This window comes from Corapipo altera, unplaced genomic scaffold (assembly GCF_003945725.1).
Source record: "Corapipo altera isolate COAL_440 unplaced genomic scaffold, ASM394572v1 61153, whole genome shotgun sequence".
Taxonomy (NCBI): Eukaryota; Metazoa; Chordata; class Aves; order Passeriformes; family Pipridae; genus Corapipo; species Corapipo altera.
Window position 1 is genome coordinate 992,336 of NW_020884958.1, and position 27,504 is coordinate 1,019,839.

At 43.1% G+C, this 27,504-nt stretch overlaps 1 protein-coding gene across 13 annotated transcripts in view; it reads right to left on the reverse strand.

Annotated features, from left to right (window-relative positions):
- CAST (calpastatin) overlaps positions 1-16,605 on the reverse strand; it is a 56,424-nt gene extending 39,819 nt beyond the window's left edge. For 12 of the 13 annotated variants that reach the window (XR_003530988.1, XR_003530987.1, XM_027663837.1 and 9 more), the window contains exons 1-3: positions 16,477-16,605; positions 11,595-11,660; positions 521-592 (exon numbers count right to left, since the gene is read on the reverse strand). Coding sequence is in view for 11 of the 13 variants with exons in the window: in XM_027663837.1 (XP_027519638.1) it covers positions 521-592; positions 11,595-11,660; positions 16,477-16,518 (180 nt within the window). In the remaining 2 variants the exon portion in view is untranslated. Of the gene's footprint in view, positions 1-520; positions 593-11,594; positions 11,661-16,244; positions 16,327-16,476 lie in introns of those variants that run through there. The other variant, XM_027663840.1, reaches the window with a different exon arrangement.
- Positions 16,606-27,504: the final 10,899 nt, after the last annotated feature.

Consider the following 27,504-nt stretch of genomic DNA (forward strand, 5'->3'; position numbering starts at 1 on the left):
CACCATCAGAAAGAGTATTTTCAACACCTTCTTTCAATACTCTGCAAGACCTGAGCACCCTGTTGCTCCTCAGAGTATCATCTGCACTCCTTTGCAACTCAGCTTTATAACGCCTCTTACTCCAGGGACAATGACAGCAAAGACAGTTTCTCAGTGCTTCAATCTCACCAGGTTCCACCAAGTAAACAGAATCCAAAAATACAACAGCTAAAGGTGAAAAAAGAACCACAAGGCTATAAAAGTCAAATGAAGTTTGCCACTGATATCAATGGGACCAGGATTCTTTAAAATAACTAGGACACTAACAAAGAACACATGAAATGGGAGAATGCTACCAAATCTATTTCCTCAGGAAGTCAACAGTGGCTTGTACTGCCCTTTCATTTCAATTTACTATGATTTCTAGCAAGTCATAAAGAGCATCCTAGTGTTGTTGAACAAATGGTTTTCTGTGAAGCCACACCATATCCTCTTCACTGGTAAAATGATAAAAAAGACCACTTCCTTAAGTATACATTACCTTAGCAGCAGAAGGTGCTCCCCTTGACTGTGTTTTGGGGGGTTGGCTGACATTAGCAGTTGCCTCTTTTTCCTACAAAAAAAAAAAAAAGAAACACATAATAAAGATCAGAAATATTTATGAAGGGAAAAAAAAAATCAAAAAAAGGACACTAAAAAAAATTTCAATCAGAACATTTTTGCAAGGCAAGTCATCAAAAAATAAATTCCCCTATGTCACTTTAATTCACACAGGCACATTTCACACAGTGTTGCCCAGCCCAGAACAGGCTGAGCTCTCTTGCACTGTTTTATGGCTCATATATCATGGCCAGGCTTCACGAACGAAGATTTGGGGAGGGCTCTACCCATGTTTGTTACAAGCGCGCTGGTGGCTGAAAAGGCCAATACAAGATAGGCACATCCAGTTGCAAAAGGCACAGCAGAAAGACTCCTTAGGTGGTATATTCTGCAAGACACGATTCTTTCTGCATTGTCTTTTCTCCTCAAGAGTGATCCTGCGTGCTTCCTCAAAGGCATCAGCAGTGTTATAGATGGTGTGTCTCCAGACGTCCCGATTGGAGGCCAGAGTAGACCAGTTATGGTGATCAATATGGCCAAGGCTGAGATGTTGTTTCAGGGAGTCCTTGTATCTTCTCTTTGGGGCTCCTCTCTTGCGGCAGCCAGTGGCAAGTTCACCATAAAGCAAGATCTTAGGGAGGCGGTGGTCCTTCATCCTGGAGACGTGTCCTGCCCAATGCAGCTGTGTTCTCAGCAACATGGCCTCTATACTTGTGACTGCTGCTTGTTCTAGAACAGATGTATTGGTCACATAATCTGAGCAGTGGATGTTTAGGATTGTATGGAGACAGCGTTGATGGAAGCGTTCTAGGAGACGCAGGTGGTGGCAGTAGATGACCCATGATTCAGATCCATATAGGAGAGTAGACAGCACTATGGCTCTGTAAACACTGATCTTGGTACTTTTCTTCAAGTGTTTTTTACACCATACTCTTTTATGAAGCTTTCCGAAGGCACTGTATGCCTTTGCTAACCTGTTGTCTATCTCTCTGTCAATCTTACCATCCGAGGAGATGAGGCTACCTAGGTAATTAAACAGCTGGACTGATTTGAGCTCTGATTGGCCAATGGTGCTATGGAGATGATGGAAGACTTCCTGAGGTGCAGGTTGATAGAGAATTTCTGTCTTCTTCAAGCTGAGTTCCAGCCCAAAGAGCTCAGCAGCGTCTGCAAAGCAGGATGTTAAACGCTGCAGAGCTGTTTCTGTGTGGGCGACAAGGGCAGCATCATCAGCATAAAGCAGAGTAATACCATGGTAATTTGAACAGTCTGATTTAATTCCTTTCTTCTTATACAGGGTTATGATGACTGCATCTCGAAGGTCTGATGGTAGTTTGCCTAGTTCCCAACAGCATAGTAAGAACTCATGAAATTTAGCATGGAGTGCAAGGCCCCCATGTTTCCAGACTTCAGGTGGAATTCCATCAACCCCAGCTGCCTTGCCAATTTTCACCTGCTGTATGGCCTTGAGGGTTTCTCCTAAAGTGGGGGCAGTATCCAATTCATACTTCACTGGTTGTTTTGTGATGGACTGAATTGCTGAGTCTTGGACTACACAGTTGGTACTGAAAAGGGTCTGAAAGTGTTCAGACCAATGATTCAGAATGGAGGTTTTATCTGTCAGAAGCATTTGACCATCAGCGCTGAGCAGAGGGCTTTGGACTTGGTATGCTGTTTTCAGGGCTTCATAGAACAACCCTCTGTGATCACTTATAATTGAGTTTTTTCAGCTAGATCAATCCATCAATTGTTCTGGATGTCACAGTGTTTCTGTTGGAACTTGCTGCATCCAAGACGAAAGGCTGTTTTTCTTATGTGACAGGATGGCAGTGCAAAGTGTGCTTAGTGGGCGGTTCTCTTCATCCTCAACAATTCCTGGAACTCTTGATTGTTATCATCGAACCAGTCCTTGTTCTTCTTGAGGGAGAACCCTAAGGATTCTTCAGAGGACTGCTGGATGCTGTTTTTAATATGGTGCCAAAGTGTTTCAGTAGAGATATCTGTAGAATCTTGGAATGATTTTTGAGCCTAGTTTGAAGATTTGCCTGGAATTTGTTTCTCACTGTGGCTGATTGGAGATTGTTAACTTGGGAGTCTCCTCCTTGGGATACTGCCCCTTTTAGGTTTGAATTTGAGATTGAAGTTGAGTTTACAGCGCACAAGCCAATGGTCTGTTTGGCATTCTGCGCTGGGCATCACGCGGGTATGGAGGACATCACGGACATCTCTCCGTCACACTAAGACATAATCGATGAGGTGCCAATGCTTAGATCTGGGGTGCATCCAGGTTGTCTTCAGACTATTTTTCTGCTGAAAGATAGTATTAGTGATGGTGAGCTGTTGCTCTGCACAGAATTCTAGTAGAAGTCGACCATTATCATTGCAGTTTCCAACACGTTTGCCTAATATTCCTTTCCAGGCTTCAAAATTCTTTCCCACTCTGGTGTTGAAATCACCAAGGATAATGATCTTATTGTCTGCAGGAATCTTCTGGGTAAGGTGGCGCAGGTCGGTGTAAAATTTATCTTTTTCAGCAGGGTCAGCTTGGAGAGTTGGGGCATATATACTAAAGAGGACAACGTGCTGCTTGTTGTGTAGTGGAAGGCGTAGGAAGATAATGCTGTCAGAGTGACCTGTTGGCAGATTTTTGAGTTTAGGAACAATAGAGTTTTTAATCATGAAGCCAACTCCTGAGAGATGCTTTTCGGTTCTGGGCTTACCTGACGAAAAGAGTGTGTAACTGGCACCATGTTCTCTGAGGCTTCCTTCCTCGTGGAGATTAACTTTACTGAAAGCAGCAGTGTCGATGTTGAGACATGACAGTTCATGGGCAATCAGGGCAGAACGATGCTCAGGATGTCCACTATCCGCCGAATTGAGCATGGTTCTGATGTTCCAGTATGCTAGAGTTAATTTAGGTACACCTTTGGAGGCAGGTGTATATGCCTTTGTCTTTTGATCTTTGTGTGACTGCATTTGTAGAAGATGGCCATTTGGCTTTGCAAATGTGGGTAAGACCTTCAAGCCTGTACAGTGGATTTTTTAGGTGAGACACAGTATGCACGGAACTGAACCCACCTTTTAATTCTAAGGTTCATCTGTCAGGGCCGAGCGAGCTTGGACAGTGGCAGCGAGGTCCTCAGGACGTAGGTTTAATTAGAGTGACCTTCTCTTAGACGGATGGCCTTACAGGGCTAAGCAAGCTCCATCTGCCTGGGTTTAGAGTTGTCCTTCTCCTTTGTGTGCTCTGAGGCTCCCCCTGTCATCTCCCATGAGGGCACAGTCCACACCGGCACCCCCTCTCTCACTCTTTTCCACGCCCCGGGCCGGGGACCGCCAGGGGCGCCCTGCACCTGGGGCACCTATGGCTCATATATAAATCTGTGCTATCTTCTGTGGCAGAGTGACTCCATTTTAAGTAACAGTTAAAGCAACAGAAACCATATATTATTTAATGAAAGATATCAATGAAAATAAGAATGTCAAGCTATTGCTGTTCAGACATAATTTGAATGATAACCCAGAAAGTAACATCACCCTCAGGGAGGGAGGTAAAGGTACAAAGCTAAGATCAAAATTATAGTTTTTCTAAGACGCTCAAGATTCACAACACAATTAAAGCATTCACACTTCCAGCTGCTCTCCACAAGCAGGGAAGGCTGCAGAAGGACAAAAGATTCCACCAGCAAACTCAGTAGCACCAGTTTTTAATGGATTGGGCACTAGATATTGGAACAGACTGGGGCATCTGGAGACCTCTGTCATTAAGGTGGAGCTTCTGTTCTCTTTCTGATTTAGCTCAAAAATTTGGAGATCATCTGGAGTAAACAAAGCTGCACATTCAACAGTCACCTCCAGTCAGAGCCCACGCAGTGGGCCACCCACTGTGGCCATTTACCTAAGATTAACATCACCAAAATATGGCCCAGAGGTACAAACTGAAACAATTACAGACATGTACATCAAGGATGTCACACTTAGTACTGGCCACACTGGAAACAATGACATCCCAGTAAGACTTCACAGGAATGTTCCAAAAACCAAGAGTAAAAGTGATTTTTCCTGCTATAGAGGACTGTGGCTGCCTCCTCCTGGTGTCCCAGCCCAGGACCCTCCTGCATAGCTGCTAAAGCCCAGTGTTGCCCAGCAGAGACCAGTACTACCCAGTACTGACTCTGTAATACACAGATCCTTCCACTTCTAATTAGGTTGTCCAAGTAATTAAAAATTTGAAGTGCTACTCTCCCAATTTCAGAGAGAAAAGAAATAAAAAAAATCACCAAAAAAAAGAGCAGACCTCTGAAGAGCAATCAGTATTCTGGGTATGCCTTCAGTATCATAGATCTTGACTGACACCTCAGGCTCAGCCTTTGGTTCAGGGTCTCATGGTTCATGGTTTTCAGGATGTACTTTTGGTACTGAAAACTATGGTGCTGTGATGCTCTTAAAAATCTCAGAATCACAAAATACCACAAATCCATACATAAAGTACTGAAGGAGTTTTTATGATACCTACCAACACCCTCAAAAATTTCAAGCACAAGGCTAATTTTCCTCATCCCCACCAAGCCTGAAGTAGAAAAAAAACCCCAAAAACCAACCAAACAACTAATAGAGTGAAATAAATCCTTGCCCTGAGTATGAACTTATTTTAACCCACTAAACAGAATAAAGAAAAAATTGTTAATGTAAATGTTTCTCTGTTTCGTGGTAAGCAGAACAGAAATAAAGGTAGGAGAGACAGAGAAGAAAAATAAGCAAATACATTCTCTGGAATAGAGAAAGATTACCTAGAGATAAGCTACATGGAAAGTTAAGCCACCAGATCAAATGAGTATTTACTGAATACTGTCCACAACATACTAAGTAAAGTAATAGGTGTTAGCTCCCAGGATCATCTTTCAAAAATAACCTCTTTGGTACTTAATACATTTGTAAAAGCACAAAGATTGGCCACATCATACTATTAGGTTCATCCTTCTTTCACTCTTATTAATATAATGATGTTATGTGTTTCTCAAAATGCTCCCTCCATGCAAACCAGCTCTGACACCCTTTATCAACAAATACATCAGGGCTGTTCCCATCTTCTCCCCTCCAAGAAGTGGAAGAGTATTTTTCCTCTGTGAAAGTCTCAGACCCAAACAGCTGAAGAATTACCTTGCAGCTGTACTCACACCTCACCTTTCAACCTGATAACAGAGCCAATGAATTATCAAAGCACAACTTCTTTATGAAATTAATTAAAAGAATCACAAGCCTGTAAAGAATTGTGTGAGAAGAAATAACAGCTATGGCATAAAGGTACTTATAATCTACTCTTCATTATCACCAGTGGCTTCAAAACAAAAAGACAAAACACTGTTTCAGAGTGGGATATTAATTCTGCAGGTTTAATAAAGGAGAAATGAAATATAAATCCTTTTGATATGCAGATCTTCCAAGGGAAGACATGGTACAGTTGGCTTAATAGAAAAAAAAAACCCACACACCAAACCACAAAAGGAAAGTATGTGCAATCTCTTTTCTGAAAATGTCTCTGACAACCATCAGCAGCATTTCAGCCTCCCCTTATCAATCCTTCATTCAAGATTTGCTTGAGCAGCAATCACACTATATTTCTTCTTACAGCAGAAAGCGCCTCACATCGCAACAGCTCTCAATGAGTACCAAAAATTTAACTGAAATAATGTTATTTTTCAACTACCCTTGGCATTTTAGCCAAAGAACCACCAAAACAGAAGAGAGAGATAACAAAGAAGTTTCTCAGAACCCCTCCACTGAGGGTGGACCAGGGCCACAGTCCCCTGTGCCAGTGCCCACAGTGCTGTGGGGTACAGAGGCAGAAGGAAAACACACAAACAATGCAGTTTAAAGTAAATAATTTGATACCAAAGTAGAAAAAAACCCTCACAAATGCTACAGTCAAAAGTTACCTATGCACAACTCAGACCAGCAGCGGGCATTCCAAGAGACTCACCAGTCATAATTAATGCCTTTACTTGGCACTATGCCCTGGGACTCTGAGTGACTCTAATGCTTTTCTGGATAAGGAATCCTGAATGACAAGCATCAGGATTAAAAAGCATCACAGAAATCCTGGCTTCAGAGCAAAGAAACAATTCTAAAAGGACGGGAATGCTTCAGTGCCAATTATCACTGTCATCCTCTCAAAGTAAAGAATGTATTTCCTGCAAAGTAAAGTATAATGAGCTGAGCAAGCAGCATGGATTTTGTCTACACTGCTGTAAAGCATGGCTTGGAATGTCAGGACACATTAGAGAGAGTCCAGTTTCACATAAAACGTGACCTCACTCTAAGCTGGGGCTTCAAATATATGGCTCTGTCTATCTTTTAATACCACATTTTCACATCCTGACAGCAGCAATGCACAGGCTGGGCTTTTACAGGGATACAGAACCTCTCCCTGGTATTTCCCTCTACGACAGCAAAAAAAGAATAGGTCTTTCCAGATCATGTGCAGTTATTAACTCGAGGCTGCAACCACTCAAAACAGAGCAGAGGGGTTTCAGAGCACAGTCACACACAACAGGAACACTAATTTTGCCTTGATCTTAGGAATACAACGTGGTTGGGCAGCAGAGCACACTGTGCCCCAAGGGCAGCCCTCTGACAGGGCAACACTGAACATGGTGTGCAAGAACAGGACAGCAGGACCATGCAACCCATTACAATGCAAGACCTGCCCTACTGGGTTTGGATTAGCTTCACTTCTAATATTTCCCTGTCTCTAGCAGTAGTCTATAGCAGCTGATATAAAAAAAACTAAAACCAGTGATGTAGAAATAGGTCAGGTCCATGTCGATATTTCTTCCTAATACTCTTGCAGACTCAGATAATGTGTGGGCCAGGAACTTCTTAATTTCATTATATTTTATAAACCATCCTGGGTTTCTCTTCAGTGATTTTGTCCCATCTCCCCCTGAAAGAATTTATCTTTTAGTATCCAAAAGCTTCTAGAGCACCAGTGCCCTCATGGGCAGTGATTTGAAATTGACAGAAGGGCATATGTAAGGTGAAGACTGTGGGGTAAGGAAAAACCATACCAGCTGTCCCTCACATGTTAACAAATTGCTGAAAGCCCTAGAAAATCAGAAGTAAAGGAGAAGAAAGGAAATTCACTGTTTCATACACCTTGCAATGGTATGCTGTAGTCTCATTGACTCAGGTCCACTATGTCACAATAAAGTGAGAAAACAGGGGGACAGATATGGGGAAAAGTGCAGCACATCACTCACTTCTACTGGATGGCAGCTGCATCCCAGCTGCAAAAACATGCAACAGCTTCAAGTGCCTGAGCAACCACCAATTCCCACAATGATAATTTTGTTTCTGTTAACATCTACCATACACACATCCATAAGGAATGAAAACATTTCATTAAAGCTGATGTAGATTTTCAATGAGTGTCTGATTCTACTCAGGACGTGAATTCAACAACCAAGACATAAAGATATCCCTGTGACTTGAGCCTTTGTCCTCGAGTAGTGCCCAGTACAACATAAAACATTCTGTCAACTACACTGATGAAGAACTGCCTCTACCTTTTTTCAATTATATTTTCTAACGCACCTGTAGTTTCCACCTCTGTCCCTCTGGCGCATCTTTTGCCTATTTCTACAAGGCACCATGCACAGATACACACTCAGTTGCTCACCATTAGACTGACAATGTGTACCTCAACCTAAAGCTGACCCTTCCCATTCAAGTAGACCCCCCCCCCCTCTGTTTAGGCTGAAGGCTTGAGCAGCACTGCTGAAATGATATGAACAAGTACAGCAGTACCTTTCCTTTGCTAACATATTTAGGTAATGAAGTGGATGAGATCAATCATTCCAAGAGCAATGGTATCACAGTTCTATTCCTTCCAAAACCTGTCCACAATATTTCTCTCCTTTGCTAGATGCAATAACACTGAGTGTTAGCACAACCAGAGGTCTTCCAAGTAACTACCACAGGCTGTTGTGAAGGATCAGTGTTAAGGTAAAATGGATATTACAGCCTTAAGGCCACACCTTAATTTTTATTTTGAGAAACTGGACAGACTATAAATTTAGTACTTTAGAAGAGTTGGAACCTTAGTACTGCAATAAGCTGCTGTTTCTGGCAACAAAGCAGAAGAGGCGAGAGTGGACCCTTAGGAAGAGTTAGAGAGGGACTGTGTGCATCGTTTACAAGCTATAAAGACACCAAGCAGAATGGAATCTGCCGGAAACAGCTGCTGAACACACCTGCTCTCTGTCTCTTCCAGCCAGTCTGCAAGGTTCAGCTGTGTGACTTCAGCATCAGCCAGGCCAGGGTAGTGGAACACAAGGGATTGTAGAAAAGTTTTGAAGTGACGGACACAGGCTGCAGCTGTGCTACTCATACACGCAGGAAGGGTAGCCAATTCCAGGATTCAGAGAGGAAGGCTCACTGCCTTCAGTGAGTTCATGGCTTTCCCACTGAGCTTTTATGTGTGCGGACCAGCCTGCTACTTTGATGACCTGGTTCTTCTCTCTCATGATGAGCAGCAGGATGACCTTAAGTAAGGCAACTCCAGCTCTGTGCTTCAGCACCTCCCCTTCCCCACATTTCATCTGTGTCACTCAGATAACATGTCTATTCTCCTTTATACAATGCTTCAAGATCCAAGGATGAAAGTACTGCCTGATAGTTAAGCAGAAAATCACTGGGAACCTAAAAAGTAAATACTTCCTGAAGAAATAATCCTATGAACCAGTGTCTGTTGGCATATAATAGATAAATTGCATGTACTCCCTGCAATGAGTGTATGTAAGTCCAAAACTTTATAGAGTTATTAAATAAATCATCTTCACACTGCTAACTCCTAAATCTTTTAAAGTATTATTTTATATTACTGGATTGTGAGGCTAAAACTGGAAAAAGCCTATGGAACTATTTAATCTCCTCAGCAGCTCTGCACAAGGGTGTATCTTACCAAGCAGGTTTCTATCTACAGTAAGCCTGCTGGTTTTTTTAACCTACTTTTAAGTTTCTGAGGAAGAAAAGCTTAAGAAGCCTGTTCTACACTCTAACATTATTCATTTTGCGCTCTCCTTGATGTCGTGGCTGATTAGCATCTCCTAGCGTCAGACTCTTCCTACCTCAACTTTTTAAAGCTTTACTCTTCTTCTCCCACTCCTTCAGGACTATTTACCCAAAAATCTGAGAAACAGAGTTTTTTATCGTTATTTTTAGTTAAACAATAACCATATAGGATTTTACTATTTTCCTTTCAATATGGATATAAACTCTTAAAAGACTTTCCTATTTCCTTGTCAATTTCATAATGTATTAGCAAACCTTTTCTAGTAGGCAGGTGAAAACCTTGACATTATAGACAAGATTGCCCAAAGCTGCCTGCAGATGGATTATAAACTTCTGTTTCAAAAAATCAAAGTCTAGGGAAAAAACTTCTGACTTTTAAACAAAAATGTAACATTGCAGACTCTTGGGAGCTGTGTACAACTATTGTGAGTTGCTACCTCAACTGCTTAACAAATCAGAGTGTTTTGGAGGCAGGTGTGAACCACAGTGGAGCTGATGCTGTTCAATGGGTTTTGATCTGCTTTCACTTTTAAGCACTGCAAAGTCAATGGAAGGAGTGAAATATACAAAGAAATTCACAAGAGGAAACACACACAGTATTCTAAGGACTCAAAAAGCAGAAGTATCCAGACAATAAATTTAGTAAGAGTCTTATGCTGCTGGAAACAGATCTTTTTAGTGAGAGGTCAGAAAGAGCAACTCCACAACTCCAACCTACAGGCCTCAACTCCTGCCCTTCCCACAAAAAAGTCAGCACTTCTCTATTAAGAGTAAAAATGTGGAGTCCAAGAATCTGGCATTAAACCAAGAATGTATAAATGAATAACGGTATTTAAGAAAAAACTAAAATATCTATAGAAAGGAAAGGAGGAACATGTTCCCAGGCTAGAGCAGCCTTCCTTGCTTTTCTGGACAGGAAAGAAAGGCAATTGCTTAAATCATCTACTTCAGAGGGTTGCAATAAAAGCATTCACTAGCTTTTATTTGCAATGCAGTTAAACAAGCTTAGACAAAGCTATTTCCCACATAGGTTCTCCTAAGGATAAAGTATCAGGCACATCTATTTCTGGCTTCCCTGGACCAATGACTAACATTTAAAGACAAATAGACAAACTTGTAACAGTCATTTCCACAAACTCTTCTCTTTTTTAATCTGCTGTTAGCCTTCCTTGGAATAGTAAAGGCTCCTGGGGAAATGATCACTGCAGGAACTCGTGACCTGGCTTGGACAACACCTTCTCTCTGCATTATCAGCCTGACTCACTGTAGCACACAAGGATCTACCACCCAATGGCTAACAGGGAGCTTCTGGGAGAGAGATGACCATTCCAAATAACTCTTCAAACACTGCCTGCAACCCTTGTTGCCTTCTGATGGTGCACAAGAGATGCTGTGCTCCAACTGTAAAGTTGCTTGTGTAAACTCAACATAAATACCAGCTCCTTAGGAGGCAGTATCTTGAAAAATAAGTATCTTTTCTAAAATACAGCACAGACCATATATTTGCAAGTCTGTCAGGAGATGACCCACATGTGCAACATCTATGCATGAATTTGAATTTCTGCCTGTGGAAGAAAAGCCAGAGTGCAAACAAGGTTGAAAGCATCACAGTGCCCTCACTTCATCTGTACCTCTGGGAAACTGAAAAACCAGGTGCGTCCCACAGTGTCCTGGCACTGCACAGCAGATACTCTACTGAGATAGCTTCCATGGATACTAACATGAAATATTTGGGAAAATATGAACACAGCAAAGAAATATTCCCAGTAGGCCTCTCAGCAGCACATGACAAAACTATACATTCCTGGAGTGAACAGTGAGTGGCTGGAGTCACCAGTTAATTTCCTGAAAACTCCCACTTTGCTATCAAAAGGCAAAAATCTGTACAGGAAGAAATTTGTTACTGACTTTTCTTCATAATATGTTCAAACATTTGAATTTACCTCTGTCACTTCTGCTTTTTTCTCTCCTGGCTTGGAAGAATCTCCACTTGCCTTCTTGTCACCATGCTGTAAATAGAGAAAATAGATGTGTAGTTATTAAGGCCTTAAATTATACCTTCTATATAGCAAAGTTGCCAAACATCTTATTGCAAGTATGATTCCTTTCATATACGACAATATGACAGAAAGAAGCATGAAGGTTTTCTTCTCACTAATGGACTGTATTTCTAAATGACCTGTTGGGTAACTTCATGTGGAATCAGCCAGAAGCTCAGGACTTCCACAACAGTATGTGTAACATGATTGCTCTTGTGAAAAGCTCTGGAAAATATTCAGCTTATCACTCATTCCTCACCAGCACAGTAGTCTCCAACAGCTTTGGAAATGCTGTCAGTCCTACAGGCTTCAGCAGAAACTGGAACAGCTCCCAGGGAGACCAACGGGATGTGTGCAATCCTCTCCAGTACTTGAACTTCCCTCAGACACACTAAAATGCTCATTATGCCCAGCCTTCCTTACCTGAAAGAAAGCTGTTACCATGATTTCCATAATTCTGGTGCTGATAAAGAAAAAAATAAATGCTATAACAGTTCAGGCAGGGGTACACATTAGGAAATAAGAGTTCTTCCAGGATTCCCAAACCTCCTCAATCTTTCATCTACTCCAAGACTCTAAACCTCTTCCTTTCACCTAACCTGATGTGCAACCCCATTTGCTTCCCACATGCAACAATGTACAGACACAGTTTGTTCATCACAAGTTGCAACTCTCTGCATTTCTGAAAAGTGGTGAATATGGTCCCTCAAAAAAACCTTTTTCAAAAATAATAGAATAAAAGTAAAAAGCAAGAAATTAATATAAAAGGCAACATAATGTAGCTATTTAGTGTCTCAGATACTGTAACTTCCCACAGCCAGTGAGACATCTGGGAGCAAGGATTCCTGTCAGGTCTGTTTTGTTAAGTAAAGACAGGAGATGATTCAAGACTCATTTATTGCCTTCTGTTTTGAGGACTGAGCAGCAGGGGGTAAAGTTTGCTAATCCACTAAGTAATGAGTTCCTACAGATTTTTCTTTACATGGCTTTAGGGAGAAAGTAATGATCCATGTATCACTGCACTATGTTCAACAGAAATCTGTTCTGGCACATCTGCAGACAGGCTGGGAAAATACTATAGCTGAATGAAAAAATAAAACTAGAAATATAAGCGTAGCATATCTCTAATTATTTCCATTATACTGGAACACAACAAAAATTTCAATAATTGTTTTGAACAACCTCTAATAATTCCAATTTTTAAAATGAGTTTGGGCATTATTAAGGTACTTGACAAGTTTTAAAATTGAGAATGCTGTTCTCATATTTGAATTGTGCCTCTCCAGAGGAAAAACAAGCCTCGTAGGTGGTCTTTTCACGTAAGAGATGAATTAATTCACTGCCCTGTAACAGTACTTTCAGTATAGACACAATTAACCCATTTATCTGTGCTTTTTACTGCTACAGTAAAAGCATATCACATACATACCAGTAAAAGCAACACCAGTGAGTGCTGTTGCTGACAGAACAGTAATTCCAGAGACAGCACTGCTTTAAGGCTCAGGAGCTGCAGCTCCTGGCCAGCAAAACTCTGTTGATGGGGCTCTCCTCTTGTATGGATATCCTCAGCATCACAACTCTCTAGAAGCCAAATGCTACTCTGAATCCAGCTAATTCAGCTATTGAAACAAGCATGTCTTTCCGCACGCCACATGTATTTCCTTGCTTTCATTCACTTTCTTCTTCAAATTCAGACATGGTTTTAAAAGCATCAACACCAAGCAAAGTGCAAGTTTTTTAGTTTTTTTTATTTTAGTAAACCAAGTCAGAGAATGTAGGAACTAAACACTTAATTCCTACTGAGTGTGCCAGACCTTCACCAGGGGTAAATCTGGTCTTACTCTTCTTCCCTAAGTCCATCTCCTCATCTTCATACCAAAGAAACCCACAGCAGACAGGAGCATGGCATCCAAAACGGCACCCAGTCCCAGGACTATGAAGAGGAAAATATGGAAGGGGGCTAGCAGAACGCCAACTCTCTGTCCTTGAGGGACCCCAGGGCAGCTTCAATCTCCAGGGAGGACATGGAACGGACCAGGACAAGGACCACTACTTTGCTACCCCTAAACTCAAGTCAGAGAGAGATTAAAAGCATCCATCTTCCCTCCAGAATGCTGTGTCAGACTATACCTATAATAAAGAGACTTTGACTTAGAGGCCCAATACTGCTTATTTGAACGGAGAGAACAAAGCATATACAGTCTGACCAAAGTAATTATTTTACCCAGTAAGTTGGAGTCATGCGCTGTGTACACACCAACCCCTAATACCCTCTGGCCTCAGATAACAAAACAGTTTGTGAAAGTACTGCCTTGCAGGAAAGTCTGCCATCCTGAGGAGGAAACCTTGGAAAGCACAGCTTCCTATTACAGCTTCTGAGGAGACCATGCTGGTTCCCTGAACAGTTGATGTGTAAGATATGAGGAGGGACCTTGTTTCAAAAATGCCCTTCAACAGCTCCTTCCTTATCTGTTATTTTCAAGCTTTGAATCCTTCAGTAAAAAAATAAATATATAAATAAAATAAAGACAGTAAATCAATCTGCATGGCAAGAGGCTAAGCTCAGGTTTCCTCGGACAGTGTGCATGCAAAGCTTCTTCGTATTCACAAGCTGATGACACGAGCTGTCTTCTTCTTTTGGCACTCTTTCCTTTTCTTGTTCAACTGTCCTTACAATGCCAAAGATACACATCCATAACCAAGCCAGTGGGTCAGAGCATCTCCAGCTCTCTCACACGGGCAGCGGGTGTACAGCTAAAGTTACATGTCTAGTTTTACTCAAGAGCTAAAAACAATTCCTTGTATCTTTTAAGTTGGCCCAAAATATTTTCCAGCATTCCTAACTAAAAAAAACCAAACCCACAAACCCACCTATAATCACTTGCTCACTAAAATATAGATGTATAATGAAGAAGAAAGTTTATCCTGAGACCTTCATCCTGTTCTAAAGTGCACAGAAAATGTCACCACCTATTATTTTGAGACACGCTTTTAACTTCTGACTCAAAGAGCGTTTATAAACTAGAAAGTAACTGGCCTGGGTGAAAAGCACAGAGCAGATTACTAACAACTGACTAGACACCTCTGTGTGCAAAAAAAATCCAACCTCTTACTAAAGGCTTTCCTTCAAGAAATTCATCCTACACCTCAGGAGCCCCGTCAGCATTAACGAACCTTCAGTTCAATGCCATTGCGCAGCATCTCAGAGGATGCACAGTAACTAAGTGAGAAGTGAAGCCTCCCTGCAAGACTCTCAGCTGAAGTCAACCAATTCTGCACTGCAGATATTAAAGGAGATGGGAATCTGACTTGCTTTTTCATCTGAAATGGGGAAGAGGATAAAGATCTTTGATGCTGGTCAGAAAACTGACAGATATAAAGAGCTGCCAGGGAAGCTACAATCAAGCCATGTAAGAAATGGAAAGGTGAAACTTGGATTCTTCTTACAACCCATTCTGCTTTAAATATACCAGTCAGTAAAAACCTTGCTAGAGGAACATGGGAATCTCCTTTGTGTCTGGAGACAAGAGAGAACTCCAGTCCCATGTGTTCCCACAGGTGCTCTTCCGGTGCCAAAAACCATAATGGTGGGTTTCCAAGGAGCAAACGTAGGAGAAGTTTCCTTCTGACTACAGGTAGTCATATCTTAGTATCTTTTCTTACCCTGGATACAGTGATCCAGAACTATCAAGGCCTTTAACACCCATTTCATTGCTCAATGCAGCAATTTCCAAACTTTCCTCCTTGTGACTTTGTGTCACCTCTACCACAGTATCACTGATTTGACTTGACAATGAATGATAGCTGAAAAGTGCTAAACATTGATCCAAACTACATGGAGCAACTTAAAAGTACAGTTATAAACTTAGGAGGTTTCATCTACCTGATTATGTATTTAGGAAATACATTTAAGTGATATTTTCTTTTGCACAATGTATACATCCTGTAAAACTTTAACAGAACACAAACTTTTCTTCCCCACTACTCCATACAGAGACTGTTTCCTCCTATAACTAATAAACCATAAAGGTTTTTTAAAGGCTTTTTAACGCAATCACAGGCTCGTCACAGCAACGAGTAGGGACCCAAGTCCATTCCAAACCGCCTGGAGCCATCAAAGAAATGTGGTTTACTCAGGGAGGATCTGGCAAGCGCCGGCTCTTCCCGGCAGCGCCGCCATCCACCTGCAAGGAAGAGCATGCCTCTGGAAAGAAGGCACAGTGAGAAGTTTTTTCCGAAAAGCAGGCACAGCCGCACATAAATCGTGGTGCACTTCTCGATTTCGCGTTGTGACGAAAAACTTCCAAGAGCACCAAAACACCTGGTTTTCAAGTGTGCGCTCCCACCTCACCTGAAGCACCGCTACAGGAGCCCTTAAAAAAGACATTGGCTCGCCTCCAGCCACAACCCCCTTTCCTTGCGCCTTCTCCAGCCTGAATGCCGGGGAGCGGAGGGAGCATCCCGGTCGCCGGAGCCCTCCACATCCTGCGCCCGCCAACGGGGCCCTCCCTGGGGTGCTCCGGTCTCTTCCCCGCCCCCCCCCCCCGCACTCACCATGGCGTACCACCACCGGGCGAAAGCCATGGCGCTGCCGCTGCTGCTCCTCGCCACCCTCCCCTGCCCGCACTGCCCGGCACGGCCCGGGACGCGCCCCAGGGCGGCGCCCAGCGCGGAGCCGCTCCCACCGCCAGGGCCGCGGGGCGCCCGGGGCAGCGCCGAGCGGCATCGCCGCCCTCCTCGCACGCACGTCCTCAACTCCCTCACGTCCCTGCCAGTCCCGACTCACCGCCCCGGGCAGTGGCTGCTGCCCCGTCCCGCGCTCCGACATTGCTGGCGGGGCTTCTGCCGCCGATCCCGGGGAAGAGAAGCAGGGGCGGCGGGTAGCTCCCGGCTCCACGGGCGGCTGGAAAGGCGCTCGGTCCCTCCCCTTCCTGCGGGCGCCGAGCCGGGATGGGGGAACCGGGGAGGGGGGGCGACGGGGCCGGGATGCGGCGGGAAATGTCGAGTGCCTGGCAGGACGACGCTCAGCTGAAAAAAGAGTGGCTTTCCTTAAAATGAGGGGGGACGAAAAGCGCATAGACATTTTCCTTCTCGTGAAAGTCAGTCCCCTTGGGAAAGTGTTTGGGTGTGGACAGCCGACCCTAGGCTGTCTCCAGACTCCAGGGCAGACCCCACCGTGGGTCCTGCCCATCACGACTTTCTCCACCTGGATGGAGCCAGGCAGTGGGTGCTTGGGACTGCTGCAACACCCAAGTCCTGCACCAGCCCTGATCCAGCCTTGGCATCCTGGCTATTCCATCAGCCTCCCCGCCAGCCTTGGCATCCTGGCTCCTTTACCAGCCTCTGTCCAGCCTTGGCATCCTGGCTCCTTCACCAGCCTCCCTCTCCAGTCTTCTCATCCCAGGCTATTCGACCAGCCTCCTTGCAGCCTTGGCATGCTGGCTCCTCCATCAGCCTTAAAACTTGGGCCTGAACTCATTCCTGACACACGAACACCCCTGGTTTTGAAGATAGTCTCATATCCTGTGGATTGGTGTGGTGTTTAGCACTCACATTTAGAGGATTTGCTGTAGCTCAGGCTATGAAATGGAAAACACAAGAGCTTATGTGCAGGAATGGGCACAGCTCACCAACTTTGTTTTGCCCAAGAAGCAAAAGAAGAAGGTATCTGGAGTGTACTGTGCCAAAGGACCCCAGCTTCATGCTAGATATCTGCTGGATGAGTTGTACTACTCCGAACAGGTAAGAACAGCAGCAGTTCCTGAACACATGCACCTATGAGGAGCCCCTGTCTGCCAGCAGGAGGAAAGAAAAGTGCCCCAGTCTTTAGGGAGTGCTCATCTCCCGCTCCCTAATTCTTTGGGGAAGAGGTATTAGGACTAAGCCACCTGAACCCAGTTAATGCCTATGCCTTTTCCTGTCATAATGAAGGAGACAACTGGGCGAGAGTGAACCCCTCAAGGCCTTGGGGAATGGCTTTAATCTGCACAGAGAGAGGATGGTTCAGACATACCGTCTGCATAAAGCTGCCCCTGCCCATCCTTTCTGATTAGCTTCATGCAGATTTATGGCTGGTCTCTGTAGTATTTCAGCCTGTGACACCTATGAGTTTTCCATTCCGCTTGGCAGGTCACCTGCATAAAATTTCAAGTACCCAACTTTTACCTGAGCTCTGCATTGCATCTGGCCATGACAAAGCAGTTGCAGGGGACTATCTTACGAGGATGTGCATCAAGGCAAGGAGCTCCAGAGGAGGTGGAGGCAAGGGCCATGTTTAATGCAGGGCTTTTACACAGGGCTCCTGTGTGTGCTCTTTTACTGGGGTCACTCTGACAGGTCTAACAGACTGTGCTGCATTCCTCGGCTGCAGGCACCAGACCCTCCCTCCCTGCTGGCACAGTGCTCAAGGGAGCCTTCAGCGAGCTTCACCCCTCTCACTGCTTTGTGCTTGATGACAAACAACTGGAAATGACAGTAATTGAAATAGTGCAGCTCCACAGTAGCGAGGCAGTAATAAATGAAACCCTCAGTGATGTCAGTCTGTATCATGCTGGGCATTCAGGGTTCTCCTGACCCAGAAGCACATCATCAGATCTAAGATCTCCTAGTGGGTTAGGTTTATAGCTGCAGGAATGAGGAGAGCTGCCCAGACACTTGCCGCAGTTCCTGCAGACACTGCAGTGTTTTGGGAACTGACTGGGCTCCATCCAGCTTTGCAAGGAAATCTTGCTTTAGGATAAAGGGGTTGGCACTGTTGTTTCTATTAGAAAGCTCTCCTGGTTTGCCACTGCTTCAAGAAACCATTGTTTATGGGTAATTTCTGCATAAATTTACTCTTACTGAGTTGAGATTACTTTTATATGTAAAGGATGTAGGTAGCCCACATCTACCTGGGGATGAAAAAGCAGGTCCTTCTTCCTCTGACAGAAGTGATGTCAGCTGATGGGTGCCTGAGTCAGCCTTTGAAGTGCTGCAGGCCTAACCACCCAAACACTTTGCTCATTTGGGTAAAGATTTGGGTATTTGATTGAAGCACTTGCTAGTAATTATCCAACTATCAGTTTGTTCAATGAATGCTGAGTGGAGAAAGAGCAGGACACACAGGTTCTTTACTCTGGCTATGTGTAATATGAACAAGTATTCAAAAAAGAGCTTGTGTGCTTTTAATAGTCATTTATAGATAAGCATCATGGATAAGTTTCCATGTAATTCAAGGTATTAGGAGTCTAAAATTGGAATCCAGAATCACAGACCCATTTTCCTCACCATACCTCATCTCCAAAGGGCACCAGTTGACGTCAAATGCTTCTGAATAAAAAGGTGTTGAAAATTCTGGCAAGATCGGAGGGAATTTTTGCCAAGCATACATGTTTTATTAATATAACTTGAGTAATAGTATGACTGCAAGTTTATGAGTCATTCTCCAAATTTACAAAATAAAGTAAAAAATCTCTTGTGTAACAGGATTTTTATCTAGAGTAGTTTAAAAGAGGTCTGAATTAAGTATGAAAACTTTCCTCCTCTTCTTGTAGTTAACAAAGACTCATCCCAAATTTTTGTTCTGTTGTCTTCCTCCCAAAATCAAAATCATCAGGATTTACTTTCTTTTTAATTATTATTTGGTGCATTCAGTCCTACCCTGTTTTAACACACCCATTGTAACAAAGACAGATGTTTCATTTTCTTCTTCTACTGTTTTTGTTCACAAAGTGTTCAGTAAATGGAAATTGGAATTTTCAGTTACGGAAATCCTGTCTGTTGATAGGAATAGTTTGATAACATCCTTGCTCTAAAAAGCAGTAATTCCAGTCCTTACTATTGAAAAAAAAGGTTTCTTGCCATATCTGTGGATACCTATATTTTCATACATGTTAGAAACATGTTCTCTTTTAGGTGTGGTCTGAAGATTTCATGCAGGACTCCATCCCACTGCTGAATGGGGATTTCCTTTTCATAGATAGAAGTCATAAGCTTTGACACCAACCAAGAGAAAATTAGAGTATTCCTTGAGAATTGATATTTTGTAATTCCCATGTGTTTGGTCCTCCTTTCTCTCCCCAGGCAGTTTCTGCGGGGAAGCCAAATGAAGCCATCAGTTTTGGCAGTCAGCAGAGATTTGAGGCAGCTAAGGTGAGACCACACTATCCCCAGAATAGTTCTCACTGTTGATTTGAAAACTGCTTAGGAATATGTGCTTCCCATCATTGACTTGCTTCATTTAGCAAACCACAGGCATTTCTTTGGACTGGATACAGACACAGATGAGGTTATGACTCCAAAGTGAGTCCAAAAGGAAGAGCAGCACAATGAGCTGGGTGTTACCCTAGTGAATGTCAAACATTGCAGCTATGCAGGAGTGGCTAACCTGCAGCTTACATCTGTCTGCTGGTTTTATCTAAAAAGAACTAGCCCAAGATGAGGTGTATTCTCTCAAGTGTAAAACTAAATTATGAAATCACAGCAAAATGTATTAGCTGGGCCTCACTGATTTTTATTAACCTGATTTGCAGAGATTTATACATATGAAAATTACAATAGCATTTGTCCTGCATTCTCGAACTGTAGGATTAGATTAGTCTGTAAATCCAAACTGCAGATTGGTGAGGTCTGTTTGATAGGTGAGACAAAAAAACTTTGTGTTTCTAGAAGTAAACTTTAAAGTCCTTGTACACCAGAATTGCAAAATCAATAGAAATCCATGCTAATAAAATAAAACACATACCTTTTAAGTATAGTTTACATTGTCAACATGCAGATCTTTGGAAAATGCTTTTATCTGTGTCAACCCTATATAATGCAAATCATAAAATGCATGCAAGGGATTAAAACTTGCGTGTACTTCTTGGACATTTTCTCATTTAATATCTGTTTGCTACAGAAACAATGATCTGCCTTAGACTGATAGCATTCCCTCCAGTGCCACACAGCACTTATCCCTAATTATCCAGGTGCACAACGCTTCCCTCAGGGCAGTTCTCTCCTTCAGGTGAAATAAATCCTTAGGTTCTTGATATTAATAGAGGCTCCACAGAGGAAGAGTTGGGAAAAAGAGATGTGGTTTTCTGAAATGCACCCAGGAAAACAAGCTAAAAACTGTTTGCTTAGGTTTGCAAAGATGCAGTAAATCATTTACAAGGGTGACTTTTGATCCAAGGGTAACAAAAGAAGAGGTTTTACATGACACCACATCTCTGCTTGAATTTTGGTTTATATTTCTCTTTTTCTCCTACCCATGCAGAGATACACAAGCAATCAGGGCTGAAAAGGCCCAAGCCAGATTGAAAGTTAATAGCTAATACAAAAGCAAGAATAAACTCAACTGCTTAATATATAGTATGTATGTACCTTCATACGTACATGTCTGTATGTCTGTCTTGCAGCTGTTTGGTACTAGTATATGATGTAGTGCACTACAGCACTAGCTAATATTCCCATGATTTGCAGGGATAATAAAAGGTAATTTAGACTGATGAATAATAACTGAAAACAGCACTGAAAGATATAATTAGTTTACACTGAAGATATAACAAAATGTTATGTTTAAGAAAGAATTTTGATAGAAATCTTGGAGATCCTTTATGGTGAGGAACATGAGAAAAAAATCTCTTCCACCTGCCTCCACTCAGCCTTTTTAAGGGGTATCTAGAGCATCAGCCTGTAGTTGGATATCATCTGTAGCTATCAGTGAGAGAAGCACCACACAATGGCCATACCCCTTAATACAAAAAAGATCGTCACTTTTTCAGCTGTTCCTTGTCGCCTTTCAGGACTGTGCTGCTGGGACAGTACTGGACACTACTGTTTTTTATAAAACACAAAATGCTCTTTTGCCAGCACTGCTAAATATTTCTTTTGCTTCCTGGTAACGTTTAAAAATTCTTCCATGATCCTATGTTGTAGGGAGAGGGATGCTGCCCATGGCGGTGGTGGAATCACCATCCCTCAAGGGATTTAAAAGACATGCGGATGTGGCACATGGAGACATTGTTTAGTGGTGAGCTTGGCAGTGCTGGATTAACAGTTGGATTCAATGATCTCAAGGGTCTTTTCCAACCTAAATTATTTTGTGATTCTACGATTCTTCTCATACTCTTTCAGCAGCTGCCTGTGAAACAAGACGTCAGTAATTATTGACAGTGCTTCCACAGTGTTTCCCTCTGCACTTGTGACAGGTTACAAAAACAACCTCTGGGAAACAAGAAATTCCTATTGAGACAGAAGGAAATTAGCTCTTCTCCACTATTTTTAGCTGGGTGCAGCCTCTGCTTCATCAGGGTTTGAAGACCCCAAGCTTCCATTCACATTTTGGGAACAAGCTGTTGCCTGTGCTGCTGGTAAACTTTGTTGGGCTTAAACATGGAGCTATATCAGCAATTAAGTTATTATATAGCTTGTCCTCTTTGATATGCTGTGCATGAGAAACAACTGTGGGTTCCATCTAAGCATGAAGTTTGTGTAATGGCCTAATTAGGTCTGCAAGATATGTTTGCATGCAGGTGCACACATTCGTGCAATCATATTCACGTTTTAAGTATAAACACATTGTATTAATTACACTCTGGAGTTAAAAAGAAAAGGTTGCTAAACACTTAGCCAGTCACAGTTGCATGATAAGCCTGGAAACAGGGATAAGGGCAGGCAATAGCATCCCTTTGGAGAGCTTCACATGGCTCAATAGCTGCAGATTGGGTGTGGGGGTTGGTGGGTGTTGAGCATTTAGCAGCCTTGTCAGCATCTGGTTCATCCTGTGCTTAACCTGAATTGACTAGTGCCTCATCTGAAAGTGACACTAACATGTTAAAAGCTGCATTAATATTAACAAGCATTATAGCCATCTGCTGCTCTGCCATTGCTTCCCTGTTCAGATATTTTTTCAGTTCAAGTTCATTTTCAGTTCAAGTTCTTTTCCATCACTAGCAACTGCATTCTCCCCACAGACTAAGTTTCACAGGTCTCTTCTTAGATTAATACCACATTTGGTGCCTTTAGCAAGCACAACTTCCAGTAAAAACAACAGAAGGGAAGCCAGAGTAAGAATGGGCTGGTAGAGAAATGTTTTACAGAAAACTGCAATGCTGCTTTGGAGTAAATTATTTCCTGTTTCAGAAATGTGCAAAAATAAGGAACTGGGATTGCTTAGAAGGGAAACATGGGTAACATGGAAAATATTTTACAGCTGTGTGTTGCTTTGAAGGCAGTATACATTTTTCATAGTTAAAAGAAAGCAAATTGAACTAACATCGAGCCAAACCAGAGATAAGTGAGCACCAGGACCACAGCACTCAGTGAAGCTTGACTTGATGTTTTGTTCTGAGCAAGTTAAAAAAAAAAACAAAAAAACCCTCACCTTTTACTAGTTCCACTGTGTGCTAAAGAGATCACTCCCACCTTAGTCACTGATTGCAGCTATTTTGTAGCTGCAAAATAGTACAGTAATATAAACCATTGATTCACTTGAGTGGCCAAACTCAGGGTGAGAGCCTCTGTGACGCATTGATTTAGGACAACCCTGCTTGCAGCAGCTCCCCTTACTGCCCACACTCCTCTGAAAACAGACATGTGGCATTAATGGGGCCAAAGTGTGGATAACTTCCACTCAGCATACACCTCTTTCCCTTGGGAGTAGTTCTCTGCTCTCCTTTCTGTTTTAAGCTGTGTGTTGGTTTTGTGTTTGCCCTGAGAAGTGCAGTGGAGTAGCCCTGCATTGCAGCAAAACCTGTTTTCTGTGCATGTTCAGCACGAAGCAACAGCATAGGAGTGCAGAGAATTTGATTTGTGGTGAAACCGCTTGGCAGGACAACCCAGCACAATTTAAATGCAGCTGATGTGCAAATCATTATAAGCTGTAACAGAGGGTTGTTGTTTTTTTTCTTTTCCACATCACAAAACCCCAAATTTGTCACTTCTACCCAGAACCACATACTGTTTTTCTGAGTCAGGCTGATGGAGCCAGGCAAGCCAAGGTGATGAGGCTCTGCTCCCTCTGTTGATGGTCTGCCCCAAATGTTGTGAAACCTGAAGTGTTTCACCATGGGACAGGAGAGCAGGAACAGGGAGGAAGTTCTATAAGGAAATGCATTTGTTTTGTGTGGAATGACTCATGATGACACTACCCAGGACCTTGCCCAGGCTTGTGCTGCCAAAACCAGCCTGGCCACCCTGTCTCACGCTGATGGTAGGCTCTGCCCTGGCACCAGCAGAGCACCCCTACCTTCTGTCCAAATTCCCAAGTGCCCAGGCTACCTCCAGATTTCCTGGATGAGGAGCAGAGAAATCCCCTGTCAGGGGAACAGGGCTGAACCTCTGGAATCTGTGCTGGGAAGTGGAAGACACTCTTGCCCTATGCCTGCTGCTCCCCTCATACCTCTGCTGTGACTCACCCACAGTGAGCAGGATGACAGAAAGATCTATCCTGCTCTGCTCTCTGAGGCCTCAGGCCAACAGCAGAGCGGCTCTGGGGTGGAGCAAAAAAGCTAAATAATTAATGTGCAATAATTAAATGTGGCAAAACTAAGGGCCTCAAGTGAGAAAAACTGTCCCGCTACTAAGACCCTGAAAATAGACAACATTTTTGCAAACAGAACATTATGAGTACAAGTGCCCACCTCCTGTACCAGGCATCAGGGAAATTAAAATCATCCTCCTCCACTCAGAATTTGGCATAGCTGGAGGAAACGTGGTCACTTATGCTTGCCAGGGACCTGCTTCAAAGCTCACTACAAATAATGGCTTCCCACTGTCCTGAGTGAGTTTCAGATCAAGTCCAAAAAAAAATATTTCTGCAACAATAAAATGTGCAGTACTTTGCATGAACTAGGTTAAGAAATCTTCATGTGTGAAAATCCCCTTTCCCCCCTGCAGGGGAAAAAAAGGAAAAAGATGGATAAATCAGGGCACCAAACTCTGTTAATCATTTTAAACAAGACTCCAGCATTGCATACTGTTGTCAGAAGATACTAGATCCTTTTAAACAGCCAAACTCACTGTCAGTGTATTGCAAGTGTGCTGATATGTGCGGTGAGCAAACAGTTAAACAACCAGTGTGCCTGTGTCTATGCAGTGATGGCAGTGCAGACATTTCCTCCACATCCTCTGCTTCTCCTGCCAAAGCACGAGGTTTATAGCAAAAGTCAGGGAACAGGCTTCACAATGCCAAAGAGATAATCCCTGGAGAACCAGAACATCTCTGGGGAGGGGCGGGAAAGACTAAATAAAGCCCGTAAAGCAGAGTGCGAAAGGGACTCCCACAATGGTGTGGAAATCATAGCAGTGATCTGAGGTGAGGAGCAGCATCACTTTTTGCTTGGAGGATGGCATATCTCTGGGGAGAAGGCAGTCCATGCCATGTTTCCAGGGTTGGACAGAGCTAGTGTGTGGCTGCCAGTTGATTTTCTTCCCTCTGTCCCTCTGACCGCAATCCTGCCCTTCTCTGCTCCTCGCTCTCCTCTGCTCCTTGCTGCCTGTGTTCCAGAATGTTTACTGCAGAGCTGCAGCCCAGATCTTTATGAGATGCAAAGAGCATGACTCACTCACAGCAGTGCCCAGCCTGTGGCAGAGCTGGGTTGTAAAACCCCAAACTTTCCTGTCTCTACCTCAACTCTGCAGATAAGCAAGGCTCTGCTGCACAGACCTGTTGACATGACTCTGCTTGTACTCTTTGTTTTTCTTGTTCATCATACCAGAAATCTTGCATGGAAAGGTTTTCAAGAGTCGTTCTGGCTCGGATCTGAATTTCTGAGCACGTTTGGGACAAGTCAGATACTTTTGCACTTGCACTGTTGGGGGGATCTCACCCCTGTCAGTGGGTCTGCGCTGCCTCTCCTCCTCTCCATCTCCCCAGCACTTGTTCCAGGGCTCTGTAAAACACCCAAAAAGTCATCAGCTATACCACATACCCAGGAGGTACCAGATTTTATACTCCTGCAGTTGCAGATGTCAGTTAAGATTATTGTAGACTTCGCCAAATAAATTTCATCACAGTGCTTTTCACATCTTTTTGGACTGTTGGGTACTTAGAATTGTCCCACTGACAGTGCAGGTTCTTTCAAGGTGACACATATCTGAGTTTGCTGTACACAGACTTGCATCTTCTCAGCCCCTGAATCTTCCAGAATGGGTCTGTGAGTACCCTGGTTTCTACCATTCACACTGGGAATCAAAACAGCATCTATTAAGCATCATTACTTTATTAAATTATATTATTCAACTTTTTTTTTCTGATACTTTGATGACATCTGGGAGCCTCTAGAACCTCCCCATACTCAGAAATATTGAAAGCCAAAAGACAAAATTGGAGGAGTTTTAGCCCTTAGACCTGCACAGCCCTTTCAGCTGCTCAAAATGGCTCTGAACATCAGTTGTATGATAGTGGTGGGTTCTCCTGTCCAGTGGTACTCTTTGCATCTCCTCCTCTTCAGGGTGCCCCAGAAGCACAGCAGGCTTTGATTTTTTGCTACCTCTTCTCTGGGGAACTCCTTAGCCCCGCTGAGGCCATGACTCATTTCCTCCTATGGCTCATCTCATCTTGTCTGCTGCCAGAGCTCAGAGCTCACTCTTCCCCTCTTCAGCAGCAAAACTTGTCACAAAAACAAGTGAAACTATCACGTTGTTGGAAATATCATCTTTTTTCCTGCAACAAGTAGGGAACCTTGTCTGTGGGCACCTTGGTTAGGCTTCATGTACAGTGTGATATGTAAGGCCAGGTGGGGGAAAAATCCCGCTGTCTCCATATAGACCCATTTTGTATTCCTGTTGTGCAAATGTGCAAAGAGGCACTGGCAGTAATAACTCAAAAAGTAGTATCAAACTTCAGTCTCAGATTTTTTAATATAAATGAATAGCTTAACTGGAGAATAAAGGCAGAAACTACCATGTTGGCAGTGCCAACTGCAAGAGTTCTTGTGGTGAAAGGCATCCTGAAAGTGCCCTAGGTGCAGATGTTTTTCTCCTGCTTTGTGGGTGAGATCCTTCCTTTGTACGTGTACAGTGCAGCAGAAATTCTGTCTTTATATTGCTCAGGTTAGGTGATCCTTTCTTTGCCAAAGAAAACAATCCTTTCTGGGATTGAAAACGTGAAAATTTTACTTATTCTCTTGCCTTACTTGAATTTGTTTTCACCTGTCACTGACATGGTTTGTGTCATTATTTATATAAATTTTAGGACAGAAGGAGAAGAAAACTGAGTGGTAGGAGTCTTAAAATTATTCAGTCTCTGTTTAGCATAATTGAACTCTGAGATTTGGCTTCCTACAACTATAAGGGAAAATAAGGACTTTTAGGGTGGGGTTTTTTCCAGTTCTTTATCTGTTTGAATAGCCCACTGGTGATGTGCCAGTTAGTTTTTTTGCTTCTATGAAGGGTTACTAGACTTCAGCACATCCAAAGAGATGAGCTGATGGATCTTGCAGCTGGAATTGAACCATCATCATCATGTTGGGCCTGAGATAGGATTCAGAGGGCTGTGAAAGGTGCAAAACCAAAGATCAATCTGCCAAGTCAGTGTCCAGGCTGATCTCAGGTTGTGTGAACAGAGACACACTGAGAAACTACCAGTCCACTTATAGCTGAGAAAGAACAAACTGCTGTGGACTCAATCAGATACATCCTAATTTTTACAGACTTCAATTCAGTTTTAGAAGGTGAAAGGGAGCTCTATATCAGTGTTAGGTTACTGCTCTAAATGAAAACACCAGGGTTCCAACCTAAGAACTGATTGCAATTAAAATTTGATGCACAGACAGTATTCTGCCAGTATACACAAGAAGACATAGCTGAAATGCCAGTAATGCAGATCCTGTTTAATTTTTTAATTTAT